The following is a 20,898-nucleotide window of genomic DNA, read 5'->3' as shown; positions in this document are numbered from 1 at the left end:
CCTGCTGGAAGGTCATACCTTCCAGTGCCCACTAGTACTGCAGCCCTGAGGACGGCCCAGAAGCTCTGCCCCCCGGGGCAGAAGAATCTGCACACCCAGAGGCCACGCGAGGTCCCCCAGGGGCAGCGGTCACTGAGGCCTCTGCCCTGTGGGCTCTGCCTGCAGGTCCCCAGCCAACACTCGGAAATGCTGGGAGGGGAGCATGGCTGGCAGCCCTGGACTGGGGACGAGCTGCCCAGGACACTCATTGCCTCGGGAGGCTAATCTAAGATGCTTCGCAGTTTCTGGGCACCCGTGCTGAGTTGTTCCGTGAGGAGCAGACAGAAGTCAGGAACCCCTCTTTCCATGGACCCAAATGTCCTAACCCAGGACTTCCAACAGAGCACCACTGCTGGCCAAAGCTCAACTCGCAGACCCTCCTCCATGGAACATTCTCTATCAGGCCACCCAGAGGCCTTGGGCATCGGGCAGACCCACTGCAGGCGTGGCACAGTCCACCGGGGCCCTGGAGAGGCTGTGCAGATCTGGGGGCCGCAGGGATGGGAGGCCATGCAGGAAGGGCGCGGTGGGGTCCCAGGGAGGGCCGGGGCAGGGCGTGCTCTTTGTCAAGGGCCGCGAGTCTTCACGCCTGGATAGAGGTTACGGCGCAGCCTCACAGAGCGCGGGCAAGTCTGGTATTCGCTTCCCAGGAAAAAGGCCGGGCCGAGGCGAGAGACTGAAGAAGCAGTGGAGAAAGTCAGGGACTGCTCCCCGAGAGAGGAGGGACGCCTGTGCGGGCCCGGGGAGGGGCCCGCACCCTTCCACCCAGAAACCTCTACACAAGTACACACACGCCCTCACACGGGCACACCCACAGGCACGCACACTTGCATTCACACACACAGCCACACTCACACACATGCATTCACACAGGCAGTGACACTCAGCCTCACACGCGTGCACACACACACACACACTCTCTCACACTCGCCTTCGAGCAGGGGTGTGGGAAAGACAGCATGCAGAAGCCCCACTGCTGACAGCTCACTCTCATCTCCACATACAGAGACGTCATTAACACTCTGTTTCAGAAAGAGAGTGTGACCCGTGTCCTTCTAAAACAACACACCCAGAGAACAGAAGCGGATCCTTCCCATCTTCAAACAGCCCCGACCTGACAGGGACGCACTGTCACCTTTGTAACCCCTTGTCCTTTCACACCAGCCGCCTCGGGGGAGAGCCCAGCCATCCTCAGGCACCAGGCTGGCCGGTGACCTGCCCACACGTCAACGGCTCCTAAATGGCCGCCCAGGATGCTCCATCAGCACCTGCGACAGGAAGGGACACAACACGGCAAAGCCAGCCCTCAGGGGACACTGCGGCAGCTCCCACACAGCCCACAGTGCCTGTAGGGCGGGTTCTCAGCCGGTCTCCAGGACGGGGTTCCCCCTGTGAAAGGGAAGGTTTGGAGAGCAGGGCAGACCTCTACTCCTTTGTGTCCCCAATCTGTGGGTTCAGGAAACGTGTGACATTGACCCTTGACCTGCGGGCATCATGCCAGCAGAAACAACTCCATGACAACCGCATCTCCACCCACAGGACATCGCCGTCTCTGACTCACACCCGAGCCGTCTCATTCACGCCTCAGACCACGTGCAATCCCGGGTGCGCACTCCTACCCTAGTGACTGCAGGCGGCAGAGAGCTTCAGAGGCCCAGGCAGGGCCACAGGGCGGCTGAGCACTGGGGACAGGACTGGTTTCTACTCCGAGAAGCCTGCTCTTCCCCACCCCACCTGCTATGAAAGGCCAGTGGGGGGCTACTGAAACGAACCCCGGGATCCACATCCTCGAAGGGGCACACTCCAGGATTTCGGTGTCCTTGCTCCAGAGCAGCCCTCTCCACCTGGTAGCTGAGCCTCTCTGAGCCCCAGATGGCCATCTCTGAAATGAGGACAATAGTAGGACCACTCCAAGTGCCATGGTGAGGATTCAGTGAGGCAGGAACAGCACTGCAGGCCCACAACGTCGGCCTGAACAGACACAGCACCATGACTTCAGTTCCGGCCCGGATGAAGTGGGCCCATGACTGCCTCTCTCTCCCACTGATTGCCACTAAGCTCTGGCCAAGATGGGAGAAAGACGCCTGAGTGAGGACTTAAAAGCAAACAGCAGCATCCGCTGGCAGAGAAGCCCCCCTGTGGAATGAGCAGAGCAGTGCAGCAGTCTCTGAGAGGTCCCCTCCTCCTCTCCCTCCAGCTCTGACCCTAGGGCAGCCTGAGACCGGAACAGCATGCCGGATGTGGAAGCAAAAAGCACCAAGAGAAACCGTCCCTCTGGCTGGAGGAGCCAGAGCACAGTGGGAGGAGTGGGCTGGGTGAGAGTGTCCTGGCCCTGAGCGTGAACTGACTCAAGTCCAGGCTCAGCCCCCGTGCACGTGCAGAACACGCCAGGAAGCACAGGGACCTTGGGAGCTGACCTGCCACACGTGCCAGCACCCAGGTCCCAGACTCACCCGAGTGGCAAATGCTGGGGAGGCCCTAGCAGCATGATGAAGGCCTCGAGAGCTAGACTCACATGGAAAGCCCTTCCACAGTGTGAGACAGACTCTCTGTCTGTGCCCATCCAGGGTGAGCACCTGCTTAGAAAAAGAAAATTCTCCAAAGGATTTTAACAGAACCCAGAGTCTTACAACATAGTATTCAAAATGTTCAGGAAACAATCCAAAACCGATCAAGACACCAAGAACCAGAACACGCTGACATTCTCAAGGGAAAAGACAATCAACAGATGCCAAACCCAAGATGACCCCAGATGCTGGAGGTATCGGAGGAAAACTTCACAGTGGCCTTAATGACCACACTCAGGCAGGTACAGATGAACATTCTGAAAATGAACGGAACGCCAGAAGTTCTCAGGAGAGAAAAAGAAACGATTAGAAGGAACCAAATGGAAAATCCAGACTTGAAAAGTACAGTGTCTGAAATAAAAAGTTTACGAGGGCTCAGCAGCAGGCTGGGTGTGACAGAGGAAGGGCAGCGAAGGTGAACACAGGTCAGCAGGAATAATCCACTCTGAAGAACGGAGAAGACAAAGATGTTTACAAAAGCACGGGGACCTTCCACTTCCAAGAAGATGGACTAGGTGTGCTTTTCCCTATTCCTCCCACCAAGACACGTGTAACACAAATACAGGAAGACGCTGAAAGGCGGAGAGAAGAAGGAGCCAGGGAAGGACACGGTGCTGAGTTCCCTGGGTTTTCTTATTACCTCACGTATCTCAGATTTGGAGCTGAAGAAGCTGGCAACCCAGAGATGCCAGTGGGTGACAAGCAATAAAACTCCAGCAAAAGCCTCTCTCTCTGCCCAAAGGACCAGGAAGGACAGCCCAGCAAGACAGAAAACATCTAGACAAGAACCGCTCTACTCCAGCTAACATACAGGAAACGCTGGCCCCATCCCCACACACACCAGCCAAGGCCAACTGGGAGCTTGGACTTCTACCCTCGAGGCTGTAATGAGGTACCTGACACTCCCCGCCAGGGTGGTGTGAGACAAGGCCAAGCAGGGAACCAAACTTTCATCCCAGCCAGCCGGCAATGAGCCTTACCACCCCAGTGTTGGTGGAGATGGAGGGAGCTGACTTCCACCTCCACCCGGCAGTAACGAGGTGGCCCCCATCCTCCTTGGGGGAGTGCTGTCAGAGGAGACCTAATGGAGAGTCAGGGCCTTCACCACCGTCTACCTCCACCCACCCAGGTGTCAGGGAGACCCTGTGGGGAGCAGTCATGAGGTATCCCTTCCCCTCCCAGCCAAGGAAGTATCAGTGGAGTCCTAGCAGGGGGCCAGAACTCCCGCCCCACCCAGCAGCTGTGAGGAGCCCCTCCTTAGCTGTCAACAGGGCTGGGGGGAACCTGGACTTCTGCCCCCCCCGATACTGACTAGGCACCCCTTTCCCTGCTGGAGCAGTATCAGAGAAAGCCAGCTAAAACAAAAGGTTTAAACAAGATCCAAAGTTTCATAACATCATACAAAGTGTCCAGGCTTCAACCGAAAATTCATCACCATACCAAGAACCAGGAAGATCTCAAACTGAATGAAGCCAGACCATCACTAGATGCCAACACCGAGAGGACAAAGACTCTGGAATTATCTGACAAGGGTTTTAAAGCAGCCATGTTGAAAACGTTTCATGAGAAATTACAAACACACTTAAATGAAGACAAATAAAGACTCAGCACAGAAAAAGAAGACACAAAGAAGAACCAAACGGAAATTTTAGAACTGAAAAATACAATAACCAAAATAGAAACCCGATGGGTGGGGTCAACAGCAGAATGGAGGGACAGAGGAAAGAATCAGTGAGCTAGAAGACAGAACAATAGAAATTACTCAATCTGAACAACAGAGAGAAACAGAGTTACTAAAAAAACAAGCAGAGCCTCAGGGACCTGGGAGACTATAACAAAAGATGTAACATTCGTGTCACTGGAGTCCCAGAAGTAGAGAAGGAGAGGGGCTGAAAAAGGACTCGGGTGGGGGGGTGGCACCCAGTGGCGCAGCAGTTAACTTCGCGCACTCCGCTTCAGCAGCCCAGGGTTTGCAGGTTTGGATCCCGGACACAGACTGTCACACCGCTTATCAAGCCATGCTGTGGTGGCACCCCATATAAAGTAGAGGAAGATGGGCATGGATGTTAGCCCAGGGCCAGTCTTCCTCAGCAAAAAGAGGAGGATTGACAACGGATGTTAGCTCAGGGCTAATCTTCCTCACACACACAAAAAAGTACTCAAAAAAATAATGTCTCAAAACTCCCCAAATTTGGCAAACAATATAATCTCAAATATGATAAACCCAAAGAAATCCAAACCAAGACATATCATAGTCAAACTTCTGAAAATCAAATACAAAGAATAAAATCTTAAAATCAGTGAGAGAGAAACAGCACCTTGTCTATAGGAGAAAAACAATTCGAATGACAGTGGTTTTCTAATCAGAAACCACGGAAGCCAGAGAGAAGTGGCACAATACTTTTCAAGTGCTGAAAGAAAAGAACCGTCAACCTAGAGTCTTATACCCAGCGAGAATATCCTTCAGAGATACAGCAGAAATCAAGACATTCTCAGGTGACGGAAAACTAAGAAAACTTGTCGCCAGGAGACCTATCCTAAAAGAATGGCTGAAGGAAGTAGAAAGGAAATAAGATCTCCTGAGAAAAAAATAGGAAGAATGAGCACGGTGAGCAAAGATATGGGTAAACACCATCAAATCTTCTTCTCTTCTTGATTTTTCTCAATTATCTTTGAGGGTTGAAGATAAAATTATAACACTAATGTGGTTCTAAATGTCTGTAGAGAAAATCATTAGGATAATTATGTTATAAAACAGGGGAGAGTAAAGGGATGTAGAGAGAGGTAAGGTTTCTACACTTCACTCCAACTGGTAACATGACAGTGAAACTGGGTGGAGGGTGAAGGAGTTAAAACTTCCCTGGATGAGGTTGAAACTGTGCCTTGTACCCACAAGGTTAATGGGGGAAACAAATAACCCGAGTATCTGAGCTTGCCTTGCAGAACAGCAGGAGGACCGCTGATAAGAGAGGAACTTGCTGACAGCCCCCCGCCTGACTAAGCACCTTGCAGGAGCACCGAGAAGCTAAAATGACTGATTGTAAACTTTAGACGTCAAAGACTAAAAATCCACTGCATGCAACACATAGAACAGACAGTCCCGCCTGTGAGGCGAACTCTTAGAACTTCAGCCCCCAAGGCCACATGCTCCCCCTCCCCTACCTAAAACCCCAAATACAAACCCTTGCTTGTAGCTTTTCAGGGAGTTCAGGATTCCTGCATGAGCTGCCCGTTCTCCTTGCTCAGCGCTTTGCAATAAAATTCCTATTTTCTTCCACAACACCTAGTGTCAGAGATCGGCTTGCTGTGTGACGCATGAGTGAGCTCACTTTAGGTTTGATGTCAACAGCACCAGTAGACTGGCAGGAGTTATGTAAATGTAACCCAATACCTAGGGCACCCACTCACAGGCTATACACAGAAATGCACTAGAAACAATACAGATATTTTACTACAATGAAAAGCTAATAAAAAAGGTTAGGATATATAGATAAATAAAGATGGAATTCTAAAAAGACATTTAAGTAATCCACAGGAAGGCAGGATAAAGAAAACAGAGAAAACAAAAAACAGAAAGAAAAACAAAACAAAAAATAAAATGGCAGACTTAAGCCCTAACATATCAGTATCTACACTAAAAAGACAGAAATTGCCCAAGTTGATTAAAAAACATGGCAACTCTATACAGTCTAAAGAAATTCACTTCAAATCTAATGATGAAAGCAGGTTGAGAGTAAAAGGATAGAAAGGACACGTCATACAAACATTAATCAAAAGAAAGCAGGAGTGGCTACGTTAATAGATAAAGCAGACTTCAGAACAAAGAAAATCACCAGAAACAGAGAGGGGCATTACATGATTAAAAAAAAGGTCAATCCAAAACAAAGACATAGCAATCCTGAATGTGTATGCACCAAACAACAGCAGGAAAATATGTAAAGCAAAAACTGGTAGAACTAAAAGGCAAAATAGAGAAGTCCACATTTACAGCTGGAGACTTCAACACCCCTCTCTCAACAATTGACAGAACAACTAGACAGAAAATCAGTAAGGATATAAAAGAACTCAACACCACCCTCAACCAACAGGATCCAATCACATTTCTACAACACTCCAGCCAACAACAGCAGAATACACATTCTTTTCAGGTGCCCATGAACATACACCGACGTAGACCACATCACTCTAATATGCTCCTTTCCTTCTTGAGTTAATTCAAACCTTGGTTGATGTGGGCAGGTCTGTTGGAACCGGTTAGAGAGAAATGAACCGGACCAATTCTGACACCTAAGGTCAGTCTGCAGATGAATATGCTGTTCCTCAGAGGAGGCTTCAACTCACCCTGATTTGATGGGCTTTCTGCTTACAGACAAATGCACGGCTGGATTAGAACCCAAATGAATGTGTTCCCTAAATTGCAATAGAAATTCTTCCAGATGACCAGGTTTGTTTGCTTTTTTTGAAGGTCAAAATATTTTTAGTTATCTGGATTAACTGCTTTTATAATACATCACATTGTTATTCCTTCTTTACTAATAAGGATTTAGAGTAGGGCCAGCAAACTGTCAGTCAAATCCAGCCAGCTGTCTGCTCTTGTAAATAGTTTTATTGGTACCCAGCCACAAGCATTCCTTTACACCTGTCTATAGCTGCTTCTGTGCTAAAACAGCAGAGCTGGGAAACTGAGACCCACAAAGCCTAAAATACTTGCTATCTGGCCCTTTAAGAAAATGTTTGCTGACCTATTTTAGAGTCACAATAAAAGTTAACTCGGGAATAATCTCAGAATAATTACGATTTTTATGATCATGTTCAGCTACTGCTCAATCATATAACCTGACAATAACTGAGGCAGACGCCTAAACAGACACGGCAAGGAGGACTACTCTTCTTCTGACATCTGCTTTTGAAACCGCAAACGCCTGCACACTTCTTCCTACAGTGACTCACATGCAAATCTGGAAAGAGATTCTGTTTTCTGAAATAGGTAGACAGGATTGCCGTTTCTTCCTATTCAGACAGACTGAGATTCCTCCATATCAAAATGTGCAGGTCATTGGCTTTAGATAATCTGACCATCTGCTTTACTTGCGACTTCCTACCAGGCATAAATAAGACCCCCGAGCACACGTCAGGCGGACATCTGATACGCAGCACTTCGGGGTTTGTGCTGTTCCCTTTAGGACTGTGTAGAACCTGTGGGCTTTGCACAAACTATTCAGCTTCCTAGCCATTCCCAATTGTCTCAAAACCACACGCCCTTAGCGAAAAGTGAGGGAGCGTCGAGAGCGAACAGAGCAAGAAAGCACTGGAACCCCCTCCCCGCAATGTTCTCGCCCAGTGGCATGGGACCCGCAATGCGCCCTGTCCCTGCCGGCTGCCCTGAGGGGGGCTGCAAGGGCGGAGCCGGGCCCTGAGCTGCTCTCTCACTGCTCAGGAGGGACAGGCCAAACCTTTCCTCACACACATCCATTCAAATATTTATTCAGCACCTACTGTGTACACAGATCAACACAAGGAGCTCCTGGGGAATGGGGAAGAGGAGCCAAGGAGAGGTGAATGCATCCAACACGGGATTCTGTCCCGAGAAGATGCAGGGCAGGTAGGACAAACAGTCAAAATAAGGCAAAACTCATAAGACAAAGGACAAAGAACGAACTAGCAGATAGGTACAAACAGAGCTACACAAAAAATCTAAAGAAAAGGTTACTGAAGGCTTGAACGAGGGGAAATGGGAGGAAAAACACCTCAGGCAGAGAGGGCCGGAGGGAATGGGTGTGAAGAGGCTGGTGCGTGGCGTCACGCATGGGCTTGAGTGGGGAGCAGGTGGGCGGGGTACCATGAGGTCAGATTGTGGGGAGCCCCAAATGCAAGCCAGGCACAGGTGATGCATAAGGCCCAGCGAGCAGCACATATGGAAGAACTTTCTAGCACAGCAAGCAGCCAGGGGGAGGTGGCCAGCTGCCGTCCATGGAGGTGCAGCCAGCCGGCTGCCAGGACGGGGCCTAAGGCACTGGGGCTGCATTAGTAGGGCTTGAGGTGCTTTCCAGACTTCCCCTCCCAACAACCTCGGGTTCAACCATCAGAGGAAGGCTGTAAGGAGGTGACACAATGAGCCAGAAGGATGGAAAAGGGAGGACGAGAGGCAGGAGGGGGCAGAAGTCATCCGAACCAGTCTGCGGCAAAAACAGCCAAGTGCAGTTGGAGGGAAAAGCAGGACCCAGCGGCGGGAGGGAAAAGCAGGACCCAGCGGCGGGCGGATCCGAGAACCCAGCGGCGGGAGGGAAAAGCAGGACCCAGCGGCGGGCGGATCCGAGAACCCAGCGGCCAGCCGCCAACACCCAGGCCCGGAAGCTAAGCTGATGAGCTGCAGCTGGCTGGGTTGCGCCTGAGATGCTGGCTGTCTCCAGAGGGAAATGGGAGGTCGTTAGAAACTGGGAACCAAAGCTCAAGAGAAATGAGGACAGAAGACAAAGCATTAGGAGAAATCCACACAGTGCTGATGCTGAGACCACGACGTCAGGTGAGACCGTGAAGGGGAAGCATGTCTCATCCTGGACCTGCCCACCTGCCTGCGAAATAGCTCGCAGAAGGCAGACACCAACCGCATTCTCCAGAAAGTTATGCTATGCCAAAATCTAGACCATTGTAGAAGAAAATTAAATTGGTGGGGCCGGAAAGTAAAAAGTATTAGCAGTATCTTAACAAATACACAGAAAATATATATTCTTAAGTATGAAAGACAGTTTCTTCAATACTAGTGTTTTTCCTTAAGACAGATGATCAAACATGAGATTGATGGGTCAAAGGATATATATTTTTGACATTTTCAAAGTGTCGCCAGATTAATTTCCAAAAACAGCACAGCAGTTCACACTCCCCTCTGCAAGCTGTTCTGCCCTTTAATCCACGGGGTGAAAAGCAGCATCTTACTGCTGCTTTGGTCTCAGCATCTATTCAGATGCTCAGTATCCATTTTTGAATGTTTTTCCTATGAATGACCTATATATATCCAGTGCTATTTCTCTAATGGATTGTTTTTTCTTACCAATTTTTATATAAGTTTAATTTAAGAAAATTAATCCTTTGACTATCATATTTGTTGCAAATATCACCTCCATCATTTTTTCACTTATGGAATCTTACAAAAGAAACTGTAAGATTTTCATTTAGTCAAATAATCTAGCTTTTTCTTTATTCTTACTGGATTCCACCTTGGTTAGGAAGGTCTTCCCCCATTGCAAGACTATAAATTGTCCTCTTTGTTCTTGCAATAATTTATTTTTACACGAAAATTTGTAATCTACCTGATTCTGATTTTGAGAACTTTTTACCATCATCAATCAATAAAAATGGCATTTGTAAGGTCCCTGTAGTAAAACACCGCACAACCAATAAAAATCATGTCTTAAGACATACCCTTTCCTATGATCCAGCCTTCTACTCCTAAACATGTATCCAAGAGACATGAAAGCATATGACCCCAAAAGGACTTGTACACAAATGATCATAGCATCTTTATTCATACAGCCCCAAACTGGAAACGGTCCAAAGTCCCTCAACATGTGAATGGATAAACAGACCAGTATCCTCCCACAATGCAATATTACTCAGTAACAAGCAAGAAGGAACCACTGATACATGGTGAATGGCAAAAAAAAAAAAAAAAATGAGATAAAGAAGCCAGACACAAAGAGTACACACTACATGATTCCATCTATATGAACTTCTATTATGGTGGAGCCCATCCCTGGTGCTAGAGCAGGGCAGAGACAGAGTCACATGGCAGGGGAGGCTGGGGTGATGCCAGCATTCTGCATCTTGATTGGCGTGATGCTCAGGCAGGTTCCCACATTTATCAAAATTCACCAACCTATACTGTTAAAACGTGTGAATTTTATTGTATGCAAATTATACCTCGAAAAGTTGATTTTTAAAAATCATGTTTTAAGAGAGTAAATAGTAACACGGAAAACATTCCGCAGAGTATTTCCCCAGCTTTTCTTTCATACATATTTATGTAGACACAAACACCAAATATTATTCACTGTTCAAGTGTAGGACTAAGGATGATTTTTCCTGTGTGCTTTTCTGGTGTTTTCCAGACTTTATTAAATCAACAGGAATTACTTCTCTAAGCAGAAAAAAAATTTTTAAGTATCTGTGGCTTGCCTATGTTTTGCTGGGCATTGCGCAGGGAGTGTTGGGGACATTCTTTATAAATACAGCAGTGACCCAGCCAAGCAGCTCACCACCAACCACACACACACACACACACACACTCCTCCCAGCCCCAACCCTAAAACAACACATTCAGAATCTACTTGAGTCCATTTTCCTGCAGGCTGAGGGTATAACCAAGATATAATTTCAGTCTGTTTCAAGTTCAACTAGTTGGACCCATTTTGAGAAGCCTCTGTCAGGGTTTCCTGTTTTCAGTCTGCCCCACTTCCGACCAGGCTGGCGGCCCCGGGAGCACTTGCTCGCTCACAGCTTCCTTAGGTGCAGCCCTCACTGGGTCCAGAAAACTCTGTCCCTCCAAATTCCAACTCCCTCCTTTGCTCTCGGACACAGAGCCACGTGCCCTGCACAGTGACCCACAGGGGAAAGAGCATGTGCCTGGGTTAAAAGCCAGCTCCCTTTTCTACATCATGTGCCTCTAAGAGCAATCAATGAATGGCTTCCAGTTTTCATGTCTGAAAATAGGAGTTATACTATTAAGAGACTGAGAGGATCAGATGCAATAACCTAAATGGCTACACTTCGCCCCGTGCATATAGAGGCCCCAGCATGGCTCCCTTCTCAGTCCCTTTTAAAGGTGTTCTCAATTTACTCCTTACCCCTCTGTCCCCTGAGCTCCACGGCAGGTTCTCCTAGAGCCTCTTTTTGCAAATCCTCCACCCTCCTCACTCTCCCGCCAGGCCGCAGCCCATCCAGGCCTGTCCAGACACACCTGGGCACTACCACTCTGGGAAATGAACTAAACATCCCGGGGACTGCTCCAGGTCTCCCTGCTGACCCTGCTGACCTCGAGCATGAAAACCCTACTGTAGGCCTGATTCCTTCCGGGGTGCAGAATAGGAAGAAAACCCAAGAGCTGGTGCAGCTGTGTTTCCGCACTGCTAACGCAGTTTCCACACGGTGTTGGAGAGCACAGAGTGTGATGAGAACAGGCCTGTCCCTGGAGGAAGCCCACCAGCCTGGCTCCCGCAGTCCCGGCCTCTCCAGGGAGGGAACCAAGCTCCTGGCAGAGCAGTCAGCAAGGCCCCGATGAGCCTGTACAAAAGTGCCTCCCCGGTCTGTCAAGAGTGAAGCAACAACCATTCCGAGGAAGAGGACTGTGGGAGTGAGCTGCCAGCAGAAACCAGCAGAGCAAGGCTGGACGCTGCCTCCACACGAAACCTGGAATCTGGTGACCGGAAACCATAATGGCAGCTGGCCGAAGATGCCAACGCTGAAAACAGACAATGAGGGACCTCCCACCCAGGCATCCCACTTGGGTGGGGTCTGTCCACCGTCCATGTGGCCTCTCGGGCCTCAGGGAGGCCACACTACCCGCTGCTTACAAGCACAGCGGCTGCAGCTGGACCTACCAAGCTCCCAGTTCGACCACTAGTTGGGCTAGTTACTTCAACTCTCTACAGCTCAGTCTCTGCATTCTTCAAATAGCGGAATCGCTGCCCCGCAGGGACCCATCATGTTTGAATGTGATATAGAAGAGCAGACGGTGGCTAGTGGCTTGCACAGAAGGGCCCTGGGCAGCGGCAGTGCCGTCATCCTTAAGCCTAGAGATTTACAAGAAAGCTCAAAAGCCCTCGGGGCCAGGCCAGACGTGTCTGCTCACCTCAGCATTAGAGAGCAAGAACTACCCGTGGGGTCGGCATGACATTTCTCCCAAAGGGGATATCAGAAAGATCACGTGTAAACCCTCAGACAACCACTACAGAGAAGCTCTCTGCAGACAACGCTTCTGGTGACCCCGAGCCTGGAAACCAAGTGTTGGTCACGGGTCCCCAGCCACCCTTGACCTTGGCTGGACTTAATGCTCCAGCTCTGCCCCACCCCTCCCCGCACGCAAAGCCTCGAAACCTCCGCATCAGAAAGCGCCCGCAGCACCCACCACAGCACCCCCGACTGCCCCAAGGCATCTAAAAGGCATCCCAAACTCAGCCCACCAGAGCATCCTGCTCTCCACCACACCCATTCCCAATAATTAAAGAAATACATCCCTGCTCCTCGTGCAGTGACCTCAGGTGACCACAAACCTGGACCACGCTCCCCTGGCTCCGCTTTCTCAACCCGTGCAGACCCAGCCCCGTTCACCATCACTCCTGCCTGGACGAGGCCAACAGCCTCCAAATTGCAGTTCCTTGTCCCTCTGTCGCCTCCTCAAAGACGCCACAGGGATCCCTGAAGAACGTTAAGCTGGATAAAGCCCTCCAGGGGCTCCCATCACACTCACAGTAAAAGGCAAAGTCCCCATCTCAGCACCTGTGACCCAAAAGGCCCCATTTCCCCTTCCCCACCTCCCTCTGCTCCTGCCACACCCACCCTGGCCTCCTGGCTAGGCTCCTGGCCTTGGTACCAGCTGCCTTCCTGCCTGGACCATCTCTGCCCTTCGTGCACAAGGCTCGCTAGGTCTCTGGCCCACTGCTACCATGTTGAGGGAGGGCTGCTGGGTCCACCTGTACCACAGTGACCTGCCCCCAGCCTGCGGGGCTCTCCTCAGACATCCCTGCCCCTCTGTGTTCCCCTCTGTCTCTCCCTTTAATGGAAAATGCCCCACTACGGCAGGACTTTGTCATATGCACTGAGCCAGGGCTAGCACACGCCCGTGCCCTCCCCAATAGGCCCTCAATAAAAACTTTCGAAACACAAATGAATGAAATGGAACACACCCACAGTGGCCAGCCTTGGGTTTCTGCCTTGGACGCCTGCCCCTTCTCACTGTCCAAACACGGGCCTCTGTAATCCTCCTCCCTCCCAGGATCAAATGCGACGACCGACATGCTTCTGCCCATCCTTCTGCCACCAGACAGCCCTGCCAGGGAGTCCCTTCTCCTTGGGGAGGGACTTGTCCATCCCATCCACCCCACGGTGCCCCCCAGGGCAAGGGCTGGGTGTGTCCTTTCCATTTTTATCTAAATTACACTTCTCCACATAGGCAGGGCCTCTGCAGGTCATGTGTCCAGCCTGTTGCACCAAAATCACTCCCCACCCCCACCCCAACCCCCAGGGAGCACATCCCGGAGAGAAGATCACCAGCCCCTTCTTTCCCTCTGCAACAGGAATTCCTTACCCTGCAAGGGTGCCTTCTCGGTTTTGGATCCCCGCTAAAGAAAAGCATCTGTCCTGGGTGAAACTGAAACCTAGCGCGCGGCGTCGGCACCCCCCTCGGCAACCATCCTTAATCACTCTCGTCCAGATGGTGCCCTTCAGATGCCTGCGGGCCGGCCTGAGTGATGCGGCCACGTCCAGGCGACATCTCCCGGCCCACAGTCCTCCCTGGCGGTCACGACCTCGCGCCTCGCCCTCCGGGGTCACATCCCCACAGGAGACCGCCAGCACCCGGACTCCTGCCCTCCCCGCCAGCACCTTCCCGGCTGGCTCTTTGTCATCCCAGTCCCCGGAGTGTATACACCCTGAGCGCCCGGGACGTTTCTCTGCCATCTGCCGCCGAGACCCCGGCCTCACCTCCCGGCCTCCTGTCCCCGGGGCCTCCCCCCGCCTGCCGACCACCCTGGCCCCCTCCTCCCCGGCCCCCTTCTCCCTGGCCCCCTCCTCCCCAGCGCTCCTCTTTCCCGGCCCCCTCTTCTCCGGTCCCCCCTCCCTGCCCGGCGCGCCCCGGTCACCCTGGCCGAGCCGCGGGCCGGCGAGACACTCACCCGCGCCGGGGACGCCGGCCCCGGGCCCCCGGCTCCGCCACCAGCTCAGCAGCGCGCGCGCGGGGTCCAGGCTCACGGCGCAGCGCCGCTGCTTCACCCACAGCACCGAGCTCAGCGGCTCCGCCGCCCCCATCGCGCCAGCGCCCTCCGGCGCCGCGGTCTGCGGGCGGGGGCGCCGGGCCGGCGGGCAGTCGGACGCCGAGGGGCGCGGGACCGTTAGCGGCCCCTGGAGCCCGGCGGGGCGCGGCGGCGGCGAGCGCGGGGCGGGCGGGGCGCGGGGCGGGCGGCGCTGCGTCACCCCGTACGCAAGCGGCCGCGGGACCGGGGAGGGCCCGGGCCGGGGAGAGGAGGGGCCGGCGGGGGACGAGGGGTGCCTGGGGACTGAGGGGGCGGGGAGAGGGGGCGGGTAACCAGGTGGGAGCCAGATGGGGCGGACGAAGGAGGGATCGGGAGGGAGAAGAGGGGGCGGGCGGGGGCACGAAGAGGCAGCCGGGCGGTGGGGACGAGGGGGACAGAGAAGGGGGACAGTAGGGGACCTGGGAACCGAGGAGGGGGCGGGCAGGGGAGGGGGCGGGTGGATGAGGTGGGAGCCAGATGGGGGACCAAGGAGGGATGGGGGAGAAGAGGGGGTCGGGCGGGGGACGAAGAGGCAGCCGGGCGGTGGGGACGAGGGGGACAGAGAAGGGGCGGCGGCGGGGGCGGAGGAGGGGCCTGGGAACCGAGGAGGGGGCGGGGACAAGGCGGGGGACGCGGGGGAGAGGAGGAGGCTGGGCGGGGGCACCAAGGAGGGGTCAGTCAGGGGTTGGGGGGACAAGGAGGGGGCGGGGAAGGGGCCGCGTGCTGGGGGAGGGGGCTGGGCGGGGGTCGGGCCGTGGCCCCGGAGGGCTCAGGCCCAGGAGGAAGCGGCTTCCCTTTCCAGCTAGTCTTAGGGTCCGGCCGGCCGCAGGTGCCTCCCTCGGGCGTGGAGCTCGGTAGCGCTTCCCTGGGGGGTTGTAATGACAGGCGAGTCGGGGTCGAGGCCTCCACGGGCCCAGGAATGCTTTCTGGGCGGTCATGCGGGGGTGGAGGGAGGCCTTGGGCCTCGGGGGGACCTGGCCCAGTGGTGGACGCGTGGGGACCCACGCCAGTTCGGATGCGGCGTGACTTTGGGCATCAGGTCGCCTCTTGGATCCCCCGGCCCCTCTAGGGATGGTCTGGCCCTGCCCTCCTCTCGGAAATAAGCTTGAGGGCCTGAGAGCCACGGAAGGCACCGACAGGAGGTATGGACCCTATTGGACTCAGCATGGAAATGGCCACCATCTTCTCTGCTTAGAAGCCCACCCTCAGACCACAGAGGGAGGCAGGTGCTGCAGCATCTTCACATTCCTAAGGGGGACGGTTTTAGGCACTGGGGATTCAGCTGTAAGGGATGGAGCCAGCATTTCAACCAGGCAGTCTGGGTCAAGGGGTCTCCCTGTGCCTGCACACCTGGGCTGTGGATGGATTCCCCCTGAGGAGGTGTGTCCTGCTCACAGGTAGCAGAGGCATGGCTCAGAGGCCTGCCAGGGGCCAGCCATCCTTTACTACCCACTGGAGTATGTGTCCAGGCCTGGGCTGGTGGCTGCAGAGAGCAGCTAGGTGTCCCACAGTCCCTGCAGCCACTGCCCTTGGTGCTCATGGCCGGCCTGCCCTGCAGGGGAGGATGCTGCTGAGCTGCCCTGGAAACCACCAGAGGGGAGGGGGCCTGCAGGCTGGCAGGCAGGGAGGGCTTGCTGGAGGAGAAGGTCTTACTCCTAGGAGCCTGGGAGAAAGCTGGGGGTGGAGGCAGACAGCTGAGCTCTCCCTTCCTGAGCAGGCCCAAGAAGAGGGAGCTGCTGTTCTGAGCATTTTGCAGAGAGGCAACACCCCAGAGCCCCGAGATTTTCTTCCTCATTGTCCGGCCCAGCTCAACTCTCCCCTCTCCAGAAGGGGGCCTTCCCTAGCCACCCAGCTAAATGGACCACCCCACCCCACCCCTGCACGCCAGCGGGGCGCCAGCCCTGCCCTCAGAGCATGTCGGCCCCCCTCAGCTCCTTGAGGACATGGACTTATCTCCCCCTGTAGCCCCAGTGCTGAAAACAGCCCCGGCGCATAGTAGGCACTCCGATATTTGTTACAGGAGCACATCTGCCCCGGATTTATCAATGAAGAAACTGCAGCTCAGAGAAATTGAGTAACTTGCCCAAAGGCACAGGGCTCAGAAGCAACAGAGGTCTGACTCCAGGGGCCCAAGCCGCCTTCCTTCTCTTCAGCTCTCCCTACCCAGCCCTGCTTCTGCTTGGCCCCTCCTGCAGGAGCCTTCCCTGCAGAGGGCAGAAGAGCAGGCCCACAGCCTCGCTGCCTGTGCCTGGCACTGGGTAGCGACACGTACAGGTCTTATCCTGCCAGCTCCCTGTGATTCACTGCCTGCTGGGAGCCCAGCCCCCATTCAGGCGGGGGTGTAGGGAGTTGAGGATAGGACAGAAGGCCGGGGTGTGAGCCCTAGCACTGCCCTTGGGCAAGCCATACCTGATCTCCGGCACAGTGGGGTGGACCGCAGCAAGGCCTGCCCTACGTCCTCCCTCTCCCTGCTGCTGCTCCGAGGCTCAGGAAATGTGGGTATGGGACTTCTTTGGAAACCTCGTGCCAACAGCATGAGGTGGCTGGTGTCGCCACTGCTGCAGTGAAGAGGCATGGCAGGAAAGGGCCAGTGGGGGTGCTCAGAAAGGTCAGCCTCCCCTCTGTGGCCTCCCCTTCTGGCCTCCCTGGGCTAGGCTGCTTTTGCCCCTCCTCGGTTATTCGTTTGGGGATTCGTGAAAGCCACACATCCCATCATAAAATCCTGTAGCCAGAAGTGGGGCCCAGAGAGGACTCAGACCCCACCACACCCTCGAGGAGCTCTGTAGGGGAGGCCACACCACCAACTGCAAAACACTGGTGAGGCCCTGAGGAGGGACCCCCACCCTTCTTCACTTGGTAGCCTCAGAGTCCACAGGCCGGGCCCAGGGGCTCTCGGTGGCTGTTATGGGCTGAGTTATGTCCCCGTAAAATTCACATGTTTTAGTCCTAACCTCCAGGACCTCAGAATGTGACTGTATTTGGAGACGGGGGCCTTCAGAGAGGTGATTAAGGTCAACTGAGACCATATGGGTGGGCCCTAACCCAATCTGACTGGTGTCCTTATAAGAGGAAATTGGGACACGCAGAGACCAGAGGCACTCATACACGGGGGGACGCCCGTATGCAGAGGCAGCAAGAGAACGATGGTCTGCAAGCCAGGGAAGGAGGCCTGAGAGGAAACCAACCCTGTGGGCACTTTGACCTTGGGCCTCCAGCTTCCATGAACTGGAACTGTGAGGAGATAAAGTTCTGTCATTTAAGCCACCCAGTCCGCGGTATTTTGGAGCCCTAGCAAAGTAGTACAGTGACCTTCCACCATGGGGCGCCTGTAGTTCTGGGCTCGGCTGGGGAGGCGCCTGGCCAATGCTCATAGGCCGGGGGAGGTAATGAAATGAAGGCCAGGTTTTCAGAAGATGAACTTCCTGCAGTTGAGCTGGATGGGGAGAGGGCTGGGTGGGGCGTCAGGCTCCATGTGAAAGCTTCGGGCCCATGACTCTGAGCACAGCGCTGGGGGCATGGAAGGAAAGAGGCAGCTTTGCCCCAGAGCAGCTGCGAGGCCCCTGCTGTGGGCCAGGTCCTGATGGCCCGTCAGGAGCTGTCTGTGAAGGCAACCAGCAGAAGAGCCAACACAGTCTTCCAAAGGCCAGGGCTACCCAGCCCGCTGCGTTCAGGAAGCGCTGCCGGCCACCTCGCTCGTCTCTGCCCTGGCAGGCACACCTTTCCCATGCTGGGCCCTGGCCAAATGCCCCTCTCACACATCTGCCTGGGAAACCCCAACTTGGCTTCTCCTTCACCCCACATCTCCTCTCTTCATGCTGCTGAATTCCTGGGCAGCTCCCTCCACGGGACTTCCACCAGGCTGCCCCGTGCGTAGCCTCACTCCCGCCCGCAGTGCTGCAGAACAATGTTGGTATGCGCATAGCTGACCCCAGCCCTCTGCAGGGGCCGGACGTGTCCTGGCTGCCAGCTAAGCCAGAGAACCTGGGCACAGCCCAGCAGGCCCTGCCCTGCCACCTGCCCCTGTCCCATGTCCAGTCTGCAGGCTTGGGCTGTGGCCCGAGTCTGGCCAGCTTATCTAAGCTGGACATCGTGCCCAGCAGTGGCCAACACCCACTGCCCTGCGTTGTGCCTACCAAGGTTACCTCACACATGGACTCTGAGGTCCTGTCTAGGCCTACAGCGTTACCACCCCAGATCCACGAGCGTCCTGCCCACGGGCTCATCCATGCCAGAGGCCCGCTGGCCCCTCCTGCCCACAGAGCCCTGGCCACCAGTAGGGACCCAGCACCATAGCCTCTGTGGCAGCACCTTCTAGCAGCATCCCCTCCATGGCCTCTGACCTACTTTCCCTCTGTCCCAGGAGGCCCTGGCCTTGCTTACTGTGCCAGCCGCCTGCTTATCTTTCCAGGCTTCCTCTCCACAAAGGCAGCCGCCAATTGATTTGACATCAGAATACTGCTGGGTGGGGTGGGAGGACACCTGCCCTAGCAGCACACTGGCTGCCGGGAATGCTGCCCTCTGCCCTCCACCCTTTGCCTTCCCCCCTGGAGGAGGGGCCTTCCAACTGCCGCCTGCCGGTCAAGGCTGACTGCCTGGAAGAAATGCCCGGGGCCCAAAGAGGCCCCAACATTTGGAGAGCAAGCGGATAATTTACAAAATGCTCATCCGTACCTTGTGCACATGACCCAGTCAACAACTGCAGAAATGGGAGTTACTTACCCCATTTTACAGATGGAAAGACTGAGACCCGCAAAACTAACCTGACCTGCTCAAGTAACGCAGAAAGGTAATTAGGTGGGTGGGTGCTCCTGCGTCACACTGGTATGGGAGAGTCTGAAATGTGAGAACAGAAGACTGGCACAAGCTGCAGCCTGCGCCCTCAGCGGGCACTGCCCCCTGGGCACTCCGGCGGTGCCGGTCTGTTCCACCCTCAAGGGCACGCAGGACTGTCCTACCCAACCTGCTCTTGCAGGAAAATAGTACTGCCCCCACCCAGACTCAACTGCCCTGGAGGCCAGAGGCCAGACTTGCCCACCTGGGAAAGCCGGAGCCTGGGCTGGAGTGGAGGGTGGCCCTCAGGGGGCGGGGCCAGAGGGTGGATCTGAGCTGGAAGGTGGGACTAGCCAAAAATAATACCAAGGTGGCCAGAGATCAGGGCTGCTGGCACACCTGGGAGCCGTGGGGAGCACCACACCCGGGGGGGGGCCCCGAAGGCCAGGTTGGGGTTTTGTCTGGACCCTGTGGGCTCCCTGGGCCTGCGGAGTGACTGCTGTGGTTGGGCACCCACAGTCTGCCCATCACTGTGCTCAGAACTAGTTCATTTATCCTAAGGTGATACTACTCTGCAGCTGAAGACATAGTCCCAGTGAGGTTAGGGACCTGGGTCAGGGTCATCCAGTGGCAGGGGTGGAACGGGGAATGAAACGCAGGGCGGTGGGACTCCGAAGGCTGCCCTCGCACCACCTGGCCATCCTGTCAGCAGCATGCTGGGTTTCCTCTGCTGAGTGGGGGGCAGGCCAGTGTCCCGTCCCTGGGGGATGCTGTTGGCTCAGAAGCAGCCCCTCTTGGGGAAAAGGCCAACTCCTGTTGGGTGAACTCTGGGGCAGCTCAGGATGGCAGGGGGACTCTGCCTCCATGTGTCTGTAGCTAGAGGAAAGCTGGACCCCTGGGTGAGTCCCAGAGTGCAGAGCTGCTGGGGTTGTTAGAGGCAGTGGGGAGCAGGGGGATGGGGCGGGGAGGGGCTAAGGCTCTGGCAGAGAGGACTGTGGGAGGGCATCTCCCAAGGTCCTTCCTCATGTGAGCCTGCCTCCTCTCAGGTCTGCAATAAAGTGTCCACTTCTGGTTGATGTAATGTGGCCTTGACTCCTTCTAGGGGGTGGGGGCTGCTACAATATCCAGCCTTGGGGGCCTGGGAGAGAGGCACCCCAGGAGGCCCCCATCCTGGTGACATCTGTGACCCAGCATGGAGCACGGCTAGTGGCTTTTGCACACCCTGGTTGGGTGGAGTGGGATGTTGGGGTGGGGAAAACCTGAGCTTGTGCCCAGGGCTGCCGGGGACATAGTGGAGGCAATTATTGCATAGGAGAGCTGTAAACTATGATTTTCAGACCAATAAGGCGAGGCTAAAGATGGCTTACTCGGCATGTGTGTTTGCTTTTTTATATTTGAGATCTATAAAAAAATAGAGAGGACATAGCAAAGGCCCAGGGGCCAGGTGATCTGATTCAGCCCGAGGGTAGAGGAGGGGGCACCAGGAGTGGAAGGCGGTGGGTCTGGGAACGGAGGGCCAG

The 20,898-nt window shown here is 54.7% G+C and overlaps 1 protein-coding gene across 1 annotated transcript in view; it reads right to left on the bottom strand.

Annotated features, from left to right (window-relative positions):
* Positions 1 to 14,749, bottom strand: part of CERK (ceramide kinase) — a 59,647-nt gene extending 44,898 nt beyond the window's left edge. The window contains exon 1 of the mRNA XM_087448730.1: positions 14,492 to 14,749. Coding sequence (XP_087304856.1) covers positions 14,492 to 14,624 — 133 coding nt within the window. The 5' untranslated portion in view covers positions 14,625 to 14,749. The remainder of the gene's footprint in view (positions 1 to 14,491) is intronic.
* Between the last annotated feature and the right edge of the window lie 6,149 nt (positions 14,750 to 20,898).

This window comes from Ceratotherium simum, chromosome 25, assembly GCF_057802395.1.
Source record: "Ceratotherium simum simum isolate JZ-2026a chromosome 25, ASM5780239v1, whole genome shotgun sequence".
NCBI lineage: Eukaryota > Metazoa > Chordata > Mammalia > Perissodactyla > Rhinocerotidae > Ceratotherium > Ceratotherium simum.
This window is presented reverse-complemented; position numbering and strand designations above follow the sequence as displayed.